This window comes from Callithrix jacchus, chromosome 1 (genome assembly GCF_049354715.1).
Source record: "Callithrix jacchus isolate 240 chromosome 1, calJac240_pri, whole genome shotgun sequence".
Classification (NCBI taxonomy): domain Eukaryota; kingdom Metazoa; phylum Chordata; class Mammalia; order Primates; family Cebidae; genus Callithrix; species Callithrix jacchus.
In genome coordinates, this window is record NC_133502.1 from 140,316,166 (window position 1) to 140,336,065 (window position 19,900).

The 19,900-nt window shown below is 48.4% G+C and overlaps 1 protein-coding gene across 2 annotated transcripts in view; it reads right to left on the reverse strand.

The window, feature by feature from the left end:
• The window catches only part of B4GALT1 (beta-1,4-galactosyltransferase 1), a 58,359-nt gene that overhangs the window by 11,561 nt on the left and 26,898 nt on the right, over window positions 1-19,900 (reverse strand). Inside the window, exons 2-3 of one of the 2 annotated variants that reach the window (XM_054257111.2) lie at window positions 14,370-14,605; window positions 7,162-7,230 (exon numbers count right to left, since the gene is read on the reverse strand). In XM_054257111.2, the coding sequence (XP_054113086.1) occupies window positions 7,162-7,230; window positions 14,370-14,605 (305 nt within the window). The remainder of the gene's footprint in view (window positions 1-7,161; window positions 7,231-14,369; window positions 14,606-19,900) is intronic. The other variant, XM_002743011.7, reaches the window with a different exon arrangement.

Here is a 19,900-nt window from a genome sequence, read left to right on the forward strand (position 1 = left end):
TGAGGTCCCAAGGCATCAAGTCTGCTGGTGCAAAGGCACTGAGTATTTTTATATATTTTTTTAAGACGGAATTTCGCTCTTGTTGCCCAGATTGGATTGCAATGGCACGGTCTTGGCTCACTGCAACCTCTGCCTCCCGGGTTCCAGTGATTCTCCTGCCTCAGCCTCCCGTGTAGCTGGGATTACAGGCATGAGCCACCATGCCCAGCCTATTTTTTTTCTCCTGCCTTAGCCTCTCAAGTAGCTGGGATTACAGGCATACGTTACCATGCTGGTTAATTTTTTTTTTTTTTTTAAGACAGGGTTTCACCATGTTGGTCAGGCTGGTCTTGAACACCCAACCTCAGGCGATCTGCCCACCTTGGCCTCCAAAGTGCTTGGATTACAGGCGTGAGCCACCATGCCCGGCCCCAATTTTTTTTTTTTTAGTAGAGATGAGGTTTCACATTGGCCAGGCTGGTTTCAAACTCCTGACCTCAAGTGATCCACCCACCTCGGCCTCCCAAAGTGCTGGGATTACAGACATGAGCCAACGCACCCGGCCACACTACATGTTTTATTTGTTTACTTTCAGTAAGAATGTAAGCTCAATGAAGGCTGAGATTTTTTTGTTCTTTATTCACCCAGTTCCTTGAATACTGCCTGTCACACAATAAGAGCTTAATAAATAGTTGCTGGTTGGCTGAATGAATGAATGAATGAATGAATGAATGAATGAATGAAAAAATGGCGTTCAACATACAATGGCAGATGGTAATTCCTTCTGGGAAGCTCAACCAAAGAGCCCTATGAGGGGTCACCACAAAAATCACATTACAGGGTGGAGTTAGGAATCTGGTCTTACCACTTCCCATGGCCCCAGGTAAGTAAGGACAGACCCAGCACTGACATTGCCACCCCTCACTCTTAGCAGTTCATAAAGCCTCCTGCATGCACACTTGCTGTCATCCTAACCAGATTTCTCACAACACCAATACGAGGAAACAAGCTAAGGCCCAATACTTTGGAGTCCTCATTCAGTGCTCTTTCCCATCTCTCTTGGGACCAAAACAATCAGAGCCCTCTACTTTGGGGAAAAAGTGCGTCACAGGGGCTTGGGATTGGTACACAATCTCAAAAGTGGCATACTCAAAGTTTTCTCTCCATGCCCTCAAAAGTTGACCTGGGTTGGGCGTGGTGGCTCACACCTATAATCCTAGCACTTGGGAGGCTAAGGTGGGCAGATCACTGGAGTTCAGGAGCTCAAGACCAGCCTGAGCAACATGGTGAGACCCTGTCTCTACAAAAAATTACAAAAATTAGCCAGGCATGGTGGTGCATATCTGTAGTCCCTGCTACTCTAAAGGCTGAGGTAAGAGGATCACCTGATCCCAGGAAGGTTGAGATTGCAGTGAGCCATGACAGCACCACTGCGCTCCAGCCTGGGTGGTAGAGTGAGACCCCCATCTGAAAAAAAAAAACAAGGCCTGTAAACTGTACTCCACAAGGCTGCATATGTACGTACAAAATGCACAGGTGCGCCACAGCCATCCAGCCTCAGGTGGGGAACTCAGGGAAGCAAACCACTTAGAGAAAGGCACCAAGAAGATAATCAAGGAAACATTTTACACACAAGAGCTCGTTTTTTGAAACCCCTGACAAAGTTTTCTAACCCCACATGGTGAGTGAAGAAGGAGCCCAAAGGCACACTGTTTTCTTTGGCTACCCCACAGGCTGAGTTGATTTGTAATTCTGAGTTCGGCTAATTCTGTGTCATAAATTCAAAGAATTTCAAAGTTTAGGCTGGGTATGGTAGCTAACCCCTATAATCCCAACACTTAGGGAGGCCGAGGTGGGTGAATCACTTGAGGTCAGGAGTTTGAGACCAGCCTGGCCAACATGGTGAAACCCCAACTTTACTAAAAATACAAAAAATTGTCGGGTATGGGGGCTCACTCCTATAACACCAGCACTTTGGGAAGCTGAGATGAGCAGATCACCTGAGGTCAGGAGTTTAAGACTAGCCTGGCAAATATGGTGAAACCCCATCTCTACAAAAATCAGCCAGGCATGATGGTGAGTGCCTATAATCCCAGCTACTCAGGAGGCTGAGGTAGAAGAATCATTTGAACCTGGAAGGTGGAGGTTGCAGTAAGCCAAGATCATACCATTATACTCCAGCCTGGGCAACAGAGCAAGACTCTGGCTCACGCCTGTAATCTCAATATTTTGGGAGGCTGAGGTGGGTGGATCACCCAAGGTCAGGAGTTCGAGACCAGCCTGGCCAACACGGTGAAACCCTGTCTCTACTAAAAATACAAAATTAGCCAAGCATGGTGGCAGGAGCTTGTAATCCCAGCTACTTGAGAGGCTGAGGCAACAGAATTGCTTGAAGCCAGGAGGTGGAGGTTGCAGTGAGCGGAGATTGTGCCATTGCACTCCAGCCTGGGCAACAGAGTGAAACTCTGTCTCAACAACAACAAAAAAAAAGAAAAACAAACTTTAGAATTTGGATATAAAAATTATGAAGTTGTTGGAATTATAATATAGTGTGACTATTCACCAGGGAGGGGATACCGGACACAAGCCATGGATAAGTGTTTTCTTTATTTATTTATTTAATTATGAGACGGAGTTTCACTATTGTTACCCAGACTGGAGTGCAATGGCACGATCTCGGCTCACTGCAACCTCTGCCTTCTGGGTTCAAGCAATTCTCCTGCCTCAGCCTCCTGGATAAGTCTTTTAAATGACATTTCATTTAATCATCTTGACAATCTTGTAACACCCCTCACCCCAACCTAGACTTACACTGTCAAACATAATTCAGCCCCATTGAGCACTTTTCCAACCAGCAAAGGGAGGTATACCAACTGAGCCTTTCTACACCTGTGCACTAGACCCCCAGGGCTGGCTGCCCAGCTCAGGAAAACGCTCCCTCCTCTTGTACACTCCCCAATAACTGGGGCAGAGGGCTTTTTGAGGTCATGTCTCTACCATAGGCTTGGGCCTACTGGCCTTGCCTATTTAATCTAAGCAGATGCCTGACTGAGACTGAACTAAGCGTTGTTCCTTTCCCAGGAATTGGAATTTTGGAACCATGAATGAACACCTCTAGAGCCAAGGCCCATGAGCAACAGCACCCTAGAGAAGCCCAAGAAGCAGACCTGGTTCTACCCCCTTTCACTGCGGGGCGTGCCATGGCCCTTTCAGCATGGTGAGATGCCCCAGTGTCTAGCACAGACTTAAAACTGGTGGTGAGGCAGTTTTCCAAAATAACCTAAACTACATATTCCTCCCTCTCTCCCTCCTCCCAGCCAGGCCTCATCTGTGGGATGCAGGGAGACAGAAGCACATGGTGCACTTTAGCAGGTACTCTCACCTACTGGGGGCCCTGGGAACACCAGGCCAGCAGAACGGTGGAGGAAGAAAGTGTCCTCCCCCAGAATGACAGAAAAGTCAAGCATTTTCTAGGCTTCTTTGGGTGAAATGCTGTAACACTGGGGCACGCACCTTCTTTGATAAGAAAGACAGGCCTCGGCAAGCTTGCCAAGCCCCACCACTCGCAGGAGGTGGGAAGACACCCAGCCTCACTCCTGCCTTCCTCACTGAGCACACTCATCTGGTGCATCTGCTGCTCCATTCGCTCAAGTAACCGTTGATCAAGCACCAAATATACCACTGTGACAGACACATGCATTTTTAATCTCAGGAATGCTGGCTTCTTTACTTATTAGCTGTGTGACTTGGGGTACACATCACACCTCCAGGCCCGTTTCCTCTTTTGTGTCATGGGGATAGTATGCGCATTGTATTAAATGAGACAAGGTTGGTAGGCAATGTCTATCAACATAAAATTAGGCCCACCCTTTAAAAGCTGAGTCTTTCAGAATTAAGACCCAAGGAGGTTGAGGTTGCAGTGAGCGGTGACATCACCACCACACTCCAGCCTGGGCAACACAGTGAGATCCCATCTCAAAAATGGGGCCTTTGGCTGCCCCACTGGCTAAGACCTCAGCAACACCGCCTGGCAACAAATGTGGACTACTATTGTTATGACAGGAAGAGGCTTTCTCACCCATCTTGAACAGTCTGACCATTCCAAATGTCTCTTAGATATCCTACCTGGAGACTCTGCCTTCTGTTTGCTTCAAGATTCCTCCCAAATCCTGCTTCTCTGATGAAGAGGGGAATTACGAAAAACACTTAAGGCTCAAGGGATTTAGCCTGTGGCTTATAAGTTCAGAGTTTCTCACAGCAGAAGAGAGTCAGGAGGGCCTCTGGAGGCCTGTGAAATGCATAGGAAGTCGTGGTAAAGAGGAGCCAGCATGTTGGGTGCAGACGTCCCTTTGAAAGACCCAGCTTAGGGCATGGTGGCACATGCCTGTGATCCCAGCTACTCAGGAGGCTGAGGCAGGAGAATTGCCTGAACCCAGGAGGCGGAGGTTGCGGTGAGCCGAGATCGCGCCATTGCACTCCAGCCTTAATAACAAGAGTGACACTCCGTCTCAAAAAAAAAAGAAAGACCCAGCTTATAAAGGGTGGGCCTAATCTTATGTTGGCAGACAAGAGTTACAGTTATCCCTTCCTTCTAAGGCAACTGCTGCTTTTAGAGGGAGAAGATGGGCCCTCTAAAAAAAAGGCCAGAAAACATATAAAATCTCCAAACAAATGAGCAGAGACTGCTGCAGGAAGGGTACTGGAGACAGCAGACAGAATCAACCAGACATCGACTCTGGAGTTGCTGGTGGGAGAGAAGGCAACTGTAGGAGCAGACAAGCACGCATGGTGAGAGCACCTGTAAAGGCTGTGAGGAAAAGAGAACAGTCAAGGAACTACAAGACATTCCAAATGAGTGAAGCCAGAATGAGACATGAAGGCAGAGATGGGCCAAATCACAGAGACCGGGGAGGAGGGTTAGGTGCTTGCTAAGACACTTAAGCTTTATCTTATTTAGGTCACAGGGAGCCTTAAACCATGGTTTGTATGTCAAGGAGGGATTTGTGCCCCAATCCAATTGAAGGCAAGGAGACCGGTTAGGGAGCCATTGTATGATTCCTCTGAGGCAACAGCGGTGAGTAAGCAGACAGTGCCTCCCCCAAGGGCTTACGGCAGGGGCTCCACTTCCCCTTTCATACCTCCCCTTCTCCCTGCGCATGTGCACTACATTTGCAAGCAGTCTTTGTAGGAGTGGGGTGAGAGGTTCAGGACAGGTGCCCAGAGTCTGGCCTAATTCCGAGGAAAAGCCTAACTGTGGTTTAGGAAGGCAAGAGTGGCCTTCCCCTGACTGCAACACGGGACAGATGACCAACTATAGAAAGCAACAGGCCCCTCTTGTCCAAGTCCCAACTGATTCTAGAGAACTGTTCTGTCCAACCACCCTGCCTTCCTTCGATGTCAGGTCCATGTGTGTACATCAGCAGACACATCCCTTGTCCATAATGGCTTGGGACCAACTGCACCCAGCCTCTCCTGTACCAAAAGACACAGCAGCAATGTGGTTAAAACTATCAACCGAAAGCCAAGACTCTCAATGAGTCAGAATTTCTACATGATGAGAGAGACACTGCTGCTCCCATATACATGCCCTGGCTCATCACAGAGCTACACCCCTCCCCACTATACCTGAAGCTACCACTAAGCTCTCAACACCACATATCCGGGGGCAGGTTCACAGCCAGTGGCAATGTTTGCTGAAACATCCTCTGTATGCTTTTCTGTGCCCACTAAGACAGTAAGAGGAAGGAACTAGGCTGAGTGGGTTGCATGAAATAGTAACAGATTGGCGGCAGCAGAAGCTCTGACTGGGCACTCCTACAGGCCTAAGTATGGATCCTGGAACAGTGGACAGGCTAGGAGGTGATCCCAGAGAATTACTGGAAAGAGCCTGGGATTATACAAATGCTGAGTTTGTGGAGAGCTAATAATATCTACTCACCCATGAGTTCACAGCAGTTGGGCTCTAGTTTTGCTTCTGTTGTTGTTGGGTTTTCGGGTAGGGAGACAGGGTCTCACTATGTTGCCCAGGCTGGCCTGGAGCTCCTGGGCTCCAGCAATCTTCTCACCTCAGCCTCTTGAGAACCTGGGACTGCCAGCACACACCACCATGCTCTGCTGGGATCTAGTTGTTAACCATAACAATATGGTAACTCAGAGCTCTCAACAAAACTTGGATCTGAGATTTAAACGTTTCACCCCAGTGAGTGAGAGAAATGGACCTTCAAGGGTTAGGGACCAGGCTAAAGGAGTGGTTTTCAGCCAACCCGAGTCACCACTCTCAAGAGTGAGCACAACCTTGACCCCTGCCACACAGGAACACAGACTGGACAGAGTCTATAAAGTTGCCTTCAGAGAGAACTAAGCTCCTAAAACAGCCCAGCAGGGCTTCTGGGTGACGTGAGCACAGAGGAGACAGTTTTAAACCCAACTCCAAGGAGCCAGCGCAGGATGCCTGCCTCTCCCAGGGCCTGGCGCACTGAGAAGTGAAGACATGGCTTTCTGCAGATATATCAAGACAGTGGTGCTAAGCACGTTCAGGATGTTTGAGATACAATTTGGAGAAAAATACTTGAGGAAAGTAAAGCTTCTCTTTCAGAAAGCAATTTGGCCATCTATATTAAGAACTATAAAAATGTGTAAATCATTTCTGAATGCATAATCCCACATCTGGAATTCTAGCCTGGGGAGGAAATGATCCTAAATGTGGAACAAACCAACACAGAATAAACTTCAGTCTGCAAGATGCTCATTATGGTATTATTTATGCTCATGGAAAATTGGACATTATCTAAAGGACTTCTAAGAGAGAAAAGACAAGTTAATTATGATGAAATTCTATGATCAACTACTATGAAGGCACATGAAGTGATGATGATGATCATGAAATAACATGGGAAGATGCCGATGATAAAGAATTTAAGGAAAAAGCAGGGTACAAAAGTTTATACACATACAGCATGAGCTCAACTGTGGTTTAATTTAAAATAAGCAAAACTCTCAGACCCTGTACAATGGGCTGGCTTCCAGCAATTTCGGCATTTCTGAGAGAGCCCACAGAGGCCCTGGCCTTGCCTGGGAGACCCCAGGGCCTGAGGATGGCACACTCATGAGATTATGTACACAGCCTCCCCCTGACCAGCAGGGCCCTGGCTCTGGGTTGATTTGAGGGCATGTGAACATTACCAGGGAGGTGGTGGCAGCGGTGGTGGCAGCAGCAGTGGCAGCAGCAGTTAGGTCAGCATTCCTCTCTTTCTAGGAGGTGGAGAGTACAGAAGAGAAGGTAGGTGGAGAATAAGAAGCAGATCAGAGAGTAACTTCTCCTTCCACTTGCTTTGCTACAAACAGGATTAACAAGTAAAGGCAAAAGGCCCCTGCTAGAAGGAAAACAAAAAAGAAAAAGAAAAAAGGGTGGATGCAAGGGAGAGAGGTGAGGAAGAGAGGCAAACATCAAAGCTGCAAGGGAAAAGAGGCCCATTCTGAGGACTACTGTTCCAATGCAAAGGCAAATTCATAGTAAGCTGTCTTTCCCTATCACAGAGTCACCGGTGAGCAGAAAATAAATGGCATTTCCCAGAACAACATCCATTGAAGCAATTTACCAGCAAATCAAGTCCCCAGGAGAACAGAGAGAGACATGGACCAGGTGGGGCACATAGCAAAGGGGCAACACTCAAACAGTGATGGCGCAGAGACTCTCCCTGGCCTTCCCACTCCCACTCCCCACCTCTGGCAAGCTCCAAAGGGTCCAAGTGCCCAAAGGAAGGGAGGATGCAGGACAGGACCACCCCACCCCTCCCAAGCCCTGTTCCCATACACATCAATCTGTGCACTGACAGCTCAGGGAGAAAATGGAAGGCAGGGATGGGGGGAGGGTAGAGATGACCAAGATAGAAACCAAACCAATAGGGCCATAAGCCCAGGCAGCTGTCCTTGCTAATGGGACAGACCCAGGAGTCTGTTTCTTCCCGGTTGATCTTGATCTTGTATAGGAACCAGCTGCTTGGACCAGTGACAGAGACAACTGCTGAGGTAGGGTAACAGATGCTCTTGCTCACTGAGGGTACAAAGGACTGTCCCCAAATCCATCCTCAACCAGCCTGGAACTATCACCCCATCATCCTAAAATAGTACACAGATGAAAAGAAAACAGGAGAAAACTTCAAAGCCAGACAGAGTCCTAAGGGCAGCTGTCTGTGCTCTCCCTCCATCTCCTTTGAGGCAGGGTTCAGGGACTGGCCTAACAGTGAGGCAAGCCTCCCGGGGGGCTCTGGGGCTGTCCTCAAAAGCTGCTGTGCCTCCTCACAGGACCCAGTGAGACTCACAGTGTTGGCAAGTATATGTGGAGCATTCTGGGAATAACTCTGGCAGGGTGACCCATTCCTCAGGCTCTAGGTCACCTCTGTCCAAACCCCAGCTCTGCTTCCCAGCCATCACGTGGCTACCATGTGCTTACCTTTGGAGCCTTCCCTCCACAGGAACAATCAGAAGACAATTTGCCTCACTGGTCAAAATTCAAAGTGAGACCATAATAAAGGTGCTAAGTCCAGAGATCATTAACAATCATAAGGCTAAGATATTTATAGGTTTTCTGCATATTTCCTGATAAAGGAGGTCACCCCAAGGACCATGTCACAGACAGCCTATGCTCTGTTCAGCAATGAGCCGGAAGCTTTGGGGAGAGGCCCAGGGGAGGGGCCCTGCAAGTTCCCAAGCGTCATAACCTGGCCTCACTGGGAATGGAGGCTTCACTTCCAAGAGGCACAGATCTAGGCAGAAGACCAGGAGCAAGGGGTCCTGAGACTAGGTATAAACAAAGGGGCAAGACCTGGGGAGAAGCCCCATGCTTCACTTACTGCATCTATACTGACTACGCACCAGTTGTGTGGTCAGGTAGAAAGAAGGGAGGCAAATTAGCTGGGCACGGTGGCACGTGCCTGTAATCCCAGCTACTCAGGAGGCTGAGGCAGGTGACTGCCTAAACCCAGGAGGCGGAGGTTGCGGTGAGCCGAGATCAAGCCATTGCACTCCAGCCTGGGTAAAAAGAGCAAAACTCCGTCTCAAAAAAAAAAAAAAGATGGCCAGAGACACATTACGAACAGAGGAGACAGCAAAAGCAAAGGCACAAGGAGGGGAGGACAGGGGTGTCTGGGTGGAGATGGGGAATCCAGTGATGGAGGGAGGAGGAGGAAGTGGCTAGAGGTAGGTCAGGGTCTTGGATACTAAGCTTGGGCCTTCCAACCATTTAGACCCTTGTCTGTGGGCAGTCAGGAAATGCTAACAGGTTTAAAAAGAGGAATTAACATGGTCACAACCAGGAAAATCTTGGGCAGCTGAGACAGAAGAACAAAGGTACCAGAAGATATGCAATTGGAACTGGAGAGACCGGTCCTACGTACTGGCTGTGGGACAAAGGGCTGCCATGGTGATGACAAACCCACCTGGCCAGCTGTGCCTGCATTCCTCACTCATTTTGTAATTTTTGTGATCGGTAATCCCACAGATATCCTGTATTCCTTAATTTATGGCTAGTGCTACCAGGTGACAACCTGCCCTCCCTTCACCTAGAGTGGCTTTACAGTCTCCTTTCCGGATTTGAGTATGAGGAAATGCAGCATGCATCCCTGTTTGCTACGATATCTTCTTCCTCTTTTCTTGCTGCCATTGACGTCAGAATGCTATATCTTGACATCCACGTTGTAGAGTGCAAGGAGCCAAAGAGGATCCTCTCATGCTGGTGAGCTAAGGTGTGGGTGTGGAGGGAGAGACCTTGAGGACAAAGAGCAACTCTTACTCTTCTCTGTCTCTATTAGAAAGCCCCTCTCCATTCATTGCTTTAATATCCTTGAGATATAAATTATTATGGTGATTACAGAGGCCCAAGCCAAATGGGAGTGCTTAACAGCTTACTACAGATATAAGTATGAGCCATAAAAATCTGTGAAAGTTCACTCCTGTGTGTGGAGCTTGACACACAGCCCAAGAGGCTATAGGCCCAGCAAGGCCTCAGAGTCCTCTGAGATTCTGCCACCTGGGTTATTCCATTATCCATTATCCTCTGACCCCAAGGAGTCCAGACCATAGGAGGAAGGGTCCTGATGTGGGCCGAGTGGGAGCCATGAAGAATTCACCACCACAGAAGCAGGCAGAGAAAACAGACAGAACTAATGGAGAGTGCAGAGGCAGGAATGGATATCCAGTAACGGCTGATATTGACTGAGGGTTTACCATGTGCCAGATGCCTCACAGCCCTCCCCACCAAGGAGGAAATGGAGGCCTGCAGAGCTTAAGTAGCCTGCCTGAGGTCAGTGACTGGAAAGTGGCAGTGCCAGGACTGAACCTAAGCAGTCTGAGCACACAGCACACTCTCAGCCCTGGATACCAGGCTGTGAGCAACACTAGGGGCACCCTGGTCGTGAGGAGTGTCACTGATGGCTTGAGAAGGCACTAAACCTGGAGTCAGGCGCTGGGGTTTGAGCTGTAGCCCTGCTGTTGTCTATGTGGCTTTTGGAGCCTGTCCCTCTCTAAACCTGTTTCCTCACCTGTGACATGGAACAGAAGCTTCCACATTGTCTAGCCTCAGGGGTCTGGGTAAATCCTAGAAAAGACTGAATGGGAAGCTAAGGAGGTGGAGATGGGATATGGCCCCTACTTCAAGTAGAATGAAACTCTTGTGACCTACTGTAGTGGAGGGTGTGCAGCATTTCAATGGGGCAGAAAGAAATTTGATACTAAAAAGCCTGTGTGGGAAGCCCTGGACCAAATGTCTCAGAAGCCACTCTTATTTTGAGCATTCTTTCTGTCTAATCTTAAATGTGTGTGTGTGTGTGTGTGTGTGTGTGTGTGTGTGTGTGTGTGTGTGAACAGTCAAAATGATAGCAGGGTGTCTGGACCAGGGAGCCCCTGAGAGGCTATAAAGAGGGCTAACAGCCCATAAGGTTTATTTGCTCAACAAACAGTACACAAAGGTCAAAACCAGGTGCTACAAAATCCCTTTCTTCTTCTTCTTCTAGAATATAACCATAAAACAGATAACATAGGAAGTTCCTAATTTGTAGACAGGATGTGCTCCAAATGCTTCTCCTTCCACCTCTTTTTTTCAGGGTTCAGGTTTCCCATTACCGTTTTATTATTTATTAGGTAATATTCTTTACTGGAAAGGCAGAGCAGACTTTAAGCCTTTCTTGACTTAGTTATCTGGACTCTGACCATTATTTTCCCAAAATGATCAATTAGGGTGAGACACAAGATAAGAGAGTAGCTGGGAAAGTGGGAGAAAAAGAGGTAAAGATTCTCTTAAGGCAGAAAGTTAACCCTTAGAGGAGAAGGAAAGGATGAAGAGAAAAAAAAGTATAAGAAAAAGAAAAAAAGAGATGATACTGACAAGATAAGAAAAAAGGAATTACATATGTTTGAAAAACCAAAACTAAAATATTCCTGATGCTAAGTTATGAAGTGGGAAGAGGAGGGAGGGAGGGAGGGAGGATGGGCAGTTCCCAGTGTTCCAGAGAAAGCAGGGAGGCAGTTGGGAGGAGATGTTAACTCAGGCCAGCTTGCCCCAGAGTGTGACTCACAAAACACTCATCACTTGAGACGGTTCTTGGAAAAGTTCCCCAGTCAGGCAAGCTCAGGAAACACTTCTGGGGTTACAGTATACACCGGGGTACCAAACGCTCTGCAGGAACGAGACCTGCTTGACATGGTTCAACCCAGCATTCCTCAAGCGTATTTGGGAGGAGCACTCTCCCAGGCAGTGCCCAGTGTTAGCCAGCACAGCTGTGCCACCGGTCTGAGCTGGCTTGGTTAGCTGTTCTGCCTACTTGGATTGAGGTGGGCAGGAACATGTAGCTGGTAGAGGACATTCAGAAATCTGCTATGCTGAGCCTGGGTAGTATATAAATTGTATCAGGAATTTAAGCTGATGGCTAGATTTTACTGGTCCAATATTTGTTTGGACTTCAAAACAGGGAAGTCTCACATTCACCTAAACTGCAACATATCTAGATATAGCATCCCACCCTCCAGACTTCCTTGAAAACAGCTACCTCAGTTCAAAAATTCAGCATCATCACTAACTCTCTTTTACCCTCTTTACCCAAGATTTTATTCTATTTTATTTTGAGACGAAGTCTCACTTTGTTGTCCAGGCTGCAGTGCAGTGGCACGAACTCAGCTCACTGCAACCTCTGCCTCCTGGGTTCAAGCAATTCTCCTGCCTTAGCCTCCCGAGTAGCTGGGACTACAGGTGCCTGTCACTATGCCCAGCTAATTTTTGTATTTTTAGTAGAAATGGGGTTTCACCATGTTGATCAGGCTAGTATCGAACTCCTGACTTCAAGTGATTCGCCCACCTTGCCCTCCCAAAGTGCTTGGATTACAGGTGTGAGCCACTGCATCCAGCCCCAAAGTACATACTGCATATATTTTAATCTACCTACATGGCATCCAGACCATGGCTGTCTGTCTTCTACTCAGGCAGATTTGTGGGATGCCGTCAGATGCCTTGCTGAGTAAGAGCTGACAGAATTGTATCTACAGTGCATCCCTCATCTACTGGCACAGTAACTGTCAAGACAGAAACGAGATGCAGCTGGCACGGCTTGTTCTTAGTCATCCCTGCTGGCTCCTGGTGATGGTGGCCACCTCTTCCAGGTGCTTGTTACCACTGCTTTAATAACAGGATCCTGAATCTTGCCGTCATCGGTATGTGCTCACTGGCATCAGACAAATGTTTCTCAATCATAGGGCTTTCCTTAAACGAATACTTGCTGGGTTAAAGTGACCTGTACTTAGCAGGACATTTACCTGTTCTTACATTCTCCAATATTCTTCCAAGGTGACCCACAACTGCGTAGCTGTCTTGCTTGCAGGTGCTCACAGGGCCCTGGTCTGTACCTCACATGGCCAAAGAATTCAAACAGTTTCAACGGTTTTGCCCACCACCTGCTCCTCTCCTGCTTCAGTTTCCTTGTAACAGGGCTTGTTCTGCTCTCCCTTGCCTTACAGGCTTCACTCTGACACCCGGCCCCAGAGCTTCTGGTGCTTTCCTACCCCAGTGAGTGTCTCAATTTCCAGGAACATGTGAGGGTCCTTTCTGCCTTGAGGTCCCTGATCACTGGCCCCAGCTGAGACACCCATCTCCCTGCAGACTTTGGAACATAGTTTATATCCTGATTCTTCCAGGCCATTGCTCTCTCTCCTTCCTGTGAGTTTCCAAAGCATTTGGCAGCCACCATCCAATCACAGGTTATTTGGGTCTGTTAACAAATTGATCTCTGGGAGGGTACCACTTGCCAGAAGTGGGTTGGAGGCTTTGGGACAGGACAGGACTGAGACCTTATACGTCTTCAGAATCTCCTGCAGCAAGTGATGCAAGCACAATGCCACAGCAGTCCTTAAGTGCTTCCCCTGGGGTTCCAGGGAAGATGCACAGAGTCCCTTGACTTCAATGGAAGCCATAAACTGCCAACAATCCTCCTACCTAAAGCAGAGTTTATCTTGAAGTGCAGTGGACATTGGGCCTTGTAGAAATGGGCACTCAGATTCTTCAAATGAATTTCAGTGAAATTTGGTGCCTAGATAAGTTAGATGTGTCACAGCACCGAGGAGGTTTCAGTCTAAAGATATAAATTTAAGTGTTAGGGATAATCTTGAAATATCAAAGTTATACTCTTGGGAAAATAATGCACCTCAAATGGACTAAAAAAATTATTTCAATAAAGATGCCTCTTGGATCAATCTGATTCTCCATGCCATGGTAACAATGAAAGCTGACCCATCCTTAGCATTGTTTTCCTAAGCAGGGCTAAAGGCCAACATACATGGATCAGAAGAGCAGTAAGAAACCTTTTCTCAGACTCAGCCCAGTGCACATGACTCTCAGATGGCCCACAAATCAGACTTCCCCAGATATTTCACCAGGGGCTTGCATGTAGGCATGCAGCCTGAACTGAGGGCACTGTCTCCAGGTGCCACAGGAGACACAGTCTGACTGACTGGATAAACTTTGAAGTTCCCTAAAAGTCTGACATCTAAATAGTGGTTTTATTTTTAAAAAGAAAATATACAGCTACACAAAGCCAGGAAATAATCAGTGTTTACTTTGGAAATTAGGGTTGTCTTTTTTCCCAATTTTGCTGGAAGGCTACTTCCAAAAAACAAAAACAAAACAAACCAACGAAAACACTCCAGAGTTTTTCCTGGCTAAAAGAGTTGACAGCAATAGGCAAGCACACTGTTTGGTGTTTAGCTCATCTGCACTGGTGGTGATTAGGGGGCTGGCTCCTCACGCTAAGTGCCAGGTGTCTGTGAAATCACCCCCCTTCCACTGCCCTCATTATACACACATCTGCACACATACACATCCTCTCTCATTCCACCTTCCCAGGCCTCACCTGGTTGATAACATAGATGCCATAGTTTAGCTGCTGGCGCTGCAGGACTGGGTGCAAGTAATACAGCCAGTACTTGAGATGCTCCTGCCGGTTGCGAAATGGAATGATAATGGCCACCTTGTGAGGAGAGATGCAGTCCTTGGGGGTGTAGCGGCCGCCCATCTTCACATTTGGGTTCTGCTTGGCCACAAGCTCCAGGTCCACAGGCATGTTAAACTCGATCAGCATGGGGCCCACTAGAGAGGTGGAGGGAGGGAGAAGTTAGCAGCCCACAGGACTCACCACCGCTCCACAGGCTGCATCAGATGGCCAGGCTGTACCTGCAAAGGAGACATCTCCTTCTGAGAGGCAGCATGGCCATGGAGAGGGCCCTCCTGCCCAGATCAGGCACCACATCCAGCACTAGGGCGACCAACCATCCCCGGAAACCCCCTTCAGTTTGGGGCAAACCCAGATGGTTGATCACTCTATGAAGCACTTGTCTGCCCAGGACCCTCCATGCTCAGACTCCACTGTAAAATGGAAATAATTTCTACTCAGATTTTGTAGAAATTTGATAGACTGTTGTAGAAATCAGTGATTATGGATGAGAAAGCAGTTTCTCAAAACTCCCGAGGTTGAGACTTAGCTCTGCTACCTCCCAGCTGCGTAGCCTTGGACAAATGGCTGACACCACCAGCTCTCTGATTCTAGCCTAACTGGCAAAGGGTGTGTGTGTGTGTGTGTGTGTGTGTGTGTGTGTGTGTGCATGCGTGCACGTGTGTGCACATGCATGTTCAGGACGTAGGTGCAGAGGGAGTTAGCTTCAAAGTGAAAGGTAGCAGGAGTGGCATGAATGATCACGTCTCAGGAAGGGACCCAACGGAAGGTGAATCAAGCGCTGGGAGGGATGAAGGCAAAGAGACCCCAAAGGAAACTGAGGGAAAAGAAAAGACATAGCTGGAAAGAGCACAGAAGAATGCTTAGTAACAGAGGGGATAAAGTAACAAAGAGGAAGAAGTCACAAAACAGCAGGGATGACTCCCAAGTTTCTGGCCTAGAAGAATATGGATGCAGATGAGGGAAGTAAGCTAGTAAGAGAGTGCTTGGCTCAGAAGAAAAATGGATGAGGTGCAGATTGTGGATTGTGAGGTAATGGTAGGTAGGAAGAGGGACAAGGAAAAGGTCATATACGGGGTATACGGTATGTATGGTACAGTTCAGGCAACATAGGGAATCAAGGATCTGCAGAAAGTATGGGGAGCCTGGGTTCAAGATTCTCTGCAGACCAGACTTCCTCAAAATGGGTTCCAGAAAACATTAGACACAGCAAGATGCTTAATGGAAAAACATCGCCTGTGGTCAGATTAAGAATGGGGACGCTGCATATTAAATCCTGCTTCTGCAAAGTCACAAGACACACCAAAGGCTCTGAGAAGTTGCGCGGCCAAGAAAAACCCTTTCGTTTTATTTAACCCACCATTTCCCAAACGTACTTCGCTACAGAACCATTTTGCCAGGGAACACACTTTGGGAACTGTTACTCTAGTGTAACCAGCTTCACCTGTGAAGCAAACAAGCCACAGGAACAAAGGAAGGAACCTAGAGAACAGGTGAGAACACTAACCACAAGTGCAGATCAAAACCTGAAACGTGCTGATGAGAACCCACCCAAGGCCAGTGAATAGGCCTCAGCCTGTCCTGTTTATCAATAATGCGTGGTTCTCCAAGCACTCCCTAGTCCCGGAATCACTCACCCTTCTGAATTAAGAGCCTGAGAAAAAAACCTGTGGGTCTGGTTCCTCTCACCAGATAGCTGCCTCTTCCATACGTTTCCCCAGTGCACATCTCACACATTCCCTCCCTCAGTAGCTGACCCAGGTCCACCATCACAGGACCTGTTCCCACGAGTTTGTTTTCTTCTGAGACACAGCCCTGAACATATTACTTTCCCATTAAAACCTCCAATAGTTTCAAGGCTATGTGGCCCTGTACGGGGAAGGCCAAGGCCCATAGCTGGGCAATAGGCCCTTCAATCTCAGCTCTGTTCATCTCCCTCCCCATCCCTTAAGCCATGTCTGTCCACACTTTCTCTTTGCCAGAAATGCCCTTCCCATTCTCCTCTAACCAGCAAACTTTTGCCCTGAGAGACAGGCCTCAGTCAAGCTTGGTCCTTTTGCTCTCTGCACTATCACAGAGCTCAGGCAGCAGACCCTCGGGGGCAGGGAAGAAGATTCTCAGATATCCAGAAGCCCTGCTCCCTCCCTGGCCACGCACCTCCCTCCTGGAGGGATAGAGGCCTTGAAGCTCAGTCCCTTTTAAGACTGGCTGCTGAGCCAGCTCCTACCTCCCAAGGTGCCCTGAAGTGAGCAGACTCTGTGCTCTTCAGAGAAGACCAGGACTCAGTCAGTGGTCACCCTGAACAAGTTTTTCCAAAACCTAACACCAGAATTGCTTGAGAAATTCACTACAAATACAGAATCTTGGCCCTTTCCTTAGAGAGTCTGCGGATTTTGGGAAGGACCTAAATGACTACCCTAACAAGGAGCCCAGATGATTCTCACTGGGCAAGCTGGGCAGTAGGGCTCTGATGGGCCACCTGATGGGCATCTCTGATGTCAAGCCTTAGGGCCTTCAGGCAAAGAGGGCCCTCAGGGATTGCTGCCATTTATACCTTTCCCCACAACGTTGGCTAGGCCTGGGCTGCCCAACTCCCAACCCTAGGCAAAGCCGCCTGGGGGACCCTGCTGCACAGTGAACTTGTGAAAAACACGAAGAAAAGATCTGTCACTGTGCTCTTTCACTTCAGAGGCCCCCACAACATCTGCAGCCCCCACTCCACCTTTGGTTCTGAGGATGCTGCTAAACATAACCCCATTTTGGGGAACCCAAGAAGCACCTGGGCTGTCATCCTGCCAACTTACTCACAACTTCTGAAACCCACCCAGAAAACAGGAATTCACACGTGGCCTGGCTCACTTCCGTGGGACAGACACCTGCAGGTTGGAAAGTGTCCTAGTATTGCCCCATCATGGGTTTCAGAAAGGTGGTCCTGAAGTCAAGAGCCCTGCTCAAGAGAAGAGATGCCTGGGCCCTGGCCCAGCTCCACCAGTGACTTTCCAGATGATCTCTGGCATCCTGAGTGGAGAGTACAGACACTCTCAAGGCACTGGTTTCCTCACTTGTAAACTGCAGGGATTGGACTGGTTGAGCTCTAAGGTCTCAGAACGCCCTGACACACCCAGTGACACTTGGTAAACCAGGAGGAGCACAGGGATCCAAAGCAAGATCTTAGACAAATCCTTGCTCTCACCTTCCCTGCCCTCAGCATGAATGTCCAAGCAGACAGGAGAAGTGAGTGTCCTGCACAGGAGAGGTAGAAAGAAGCCTTGATCACCATGTGTCACACTCACCTACATCTCTTACCTTGCTTCCTAGGCTTTCTCAGCCTTTTTCCTGGATGTCCATCTTTGCCCCCTTCTCTCACTCTCCCTAAACATTCTTCCTTCTTACTCTCACCCAGGTCTTTCATTTAAGCACATGACGGTTCCAAAACGTCCCATCCCATGGCTCTCTCCTGACCTCACAGCCAATAGGACATGACTAGCCATATGCCATGGACACCTTAAACTCAACCTGCCCCAAATGGACTCTCATGCAACCCCAACCACCATCACCACCTGCAGCCAGACCTGCCTCTCCTCAGGATTCCCTCAGCAACTGACACCACTGTCTCCCTAAGGCAGAAGCTGATACCCAAGTGGTCCATCTTCTATTCCCCCTCCTCTTCCCCAACCCCAACACACACACTAACACTCTCTCACCCTCACATATACACATGCTCACACCCACTCCCTCCCATGCAGGGTGTGTCCACAGCATGCTGACAATCCACAGAAGGTGATGGAGAGTCATTATTCTGAAATGTTTGTTAAATGCAAATTCGCCCTGTGATACGTGTCAAGACCACTTTCTATTTGTTTCCCTTGATACTTTCTGGGTACCTACTGTGTGCCAGCCCCAGGAGGAGTGGGTTGAGGCAGGGAGGGAGGATGGATTAGACAGATCCTGCCTTCCAGAAGCTCCCCATTGAGTGTGTGGCAGAACCTAAATGAAAATTACCCTGGCTTAAGGATGGCCAAGGAGCTTGCTCCTCTAGTGGCTCTGCGCAGAGCTTTCTCACTGAACAGCCTCTTCTCACTCTTCTGTTCGCTTCTGTACTCTCTGCCCCTTGTACAACCTCCCATCGTGCTTCCAACACATTGAGATACCTTGACCGCCAATCCTGCCCTTCTTGCCCAATCTGGCAATTTTTTCTCCACCTTCTCTCTCTGAAACCTCCACAACTCTGAGGATCTTGCAGCTCACACCTCTGAGATTGGACAGCAGACACCAGCCCCAGACCTGGAGTTAAATGACTAATTGGGTGGAGTGCCAGCCAAGATGCCTCCTGAGTGCCCTGCATACCTCCTGTCACATTGCAGGGGCCATGCTCTGCTACACACGTGGCTCTATTCCAGTGAGAAACTCCAGAGAGCTCAGACTGCAGGAGGGCAACGACTAGCTCTGTTCAGAATCATGCAGACCTGCTACCAGGTCTCAGAGCCATTCCCTGGAGCTGCAGAGAGAGGCTCTGGGAGGAGGCAGAGGGCTGAGGGCTTCATGACAGTCCTCAGGCCGAGCCAAGGCACCCTTGCTGTGCGGCACATGGTGTGTGCTACCACAGGCTCTCAGCCCCGCTGGGCTGGCTTGTGTGTTTTCTTGGCTCTGGAAGCTGGGAGGCAGGGTTACGTAAGCAGATGAGCAGATGTAAGCTGTCCTCGGCTCCCCCAGCTCAAGCCCCGCCACGTGGGCCTCTCGGCTGGGAGTCCAGGTCATGGCCTTACATGTAAGTCGCTCAATAACTTCAATGTGTGAGCTCAACTCAGACAAATTCCACTACTCCCCTGCCTGGCACAGCAAACCCAAACACATACATGCCCCTCCATCAAAGGCCCTGCTAATCTAAGCCAACACCAGCATGGACTCCTGCCTGGTTTCATGCTGGCTGAAGCACTAGTTCAATCCTTTAGCCTCAACAAAACAGGCTGAAACGTCTAGTCACTGCTTGTCAACTGATTGGCCAGTAGGTAGAAAGAAGACTTGGCCTGATGCTTTACTGTGTCAATGTTTCACCAGCCCGGGAATGAAATCATAAAAGTAAAGACCATGTAGGTGGTTTTTCATTAAAGTAAAGGTAATCAATGTATAGGAATGCCCTTCCTTCCGAGATTAAGTGCTCCTTATTCTTTGAATATTAAAATGTCCTTTCTCTTATGAAATGATCATAGATTTTCATGATGGATTGATTTTTTTTAATTTAATTTTTTTTAAAATCCTTCCTTGGCAGCCATGGATCAGTCCTTTAAGTTTCTTTTGAAAATTTCCTGGACAGGAAATTCAAGTATTCAGGAAACATTTGAGAACATGTGGAACTCGGCAGTGCCTAGAACTCTGTGGTTCTGAAAGCTGGGATGCTGGAATTTCTTCCTGGGTCTCAGACCTAACAGTAC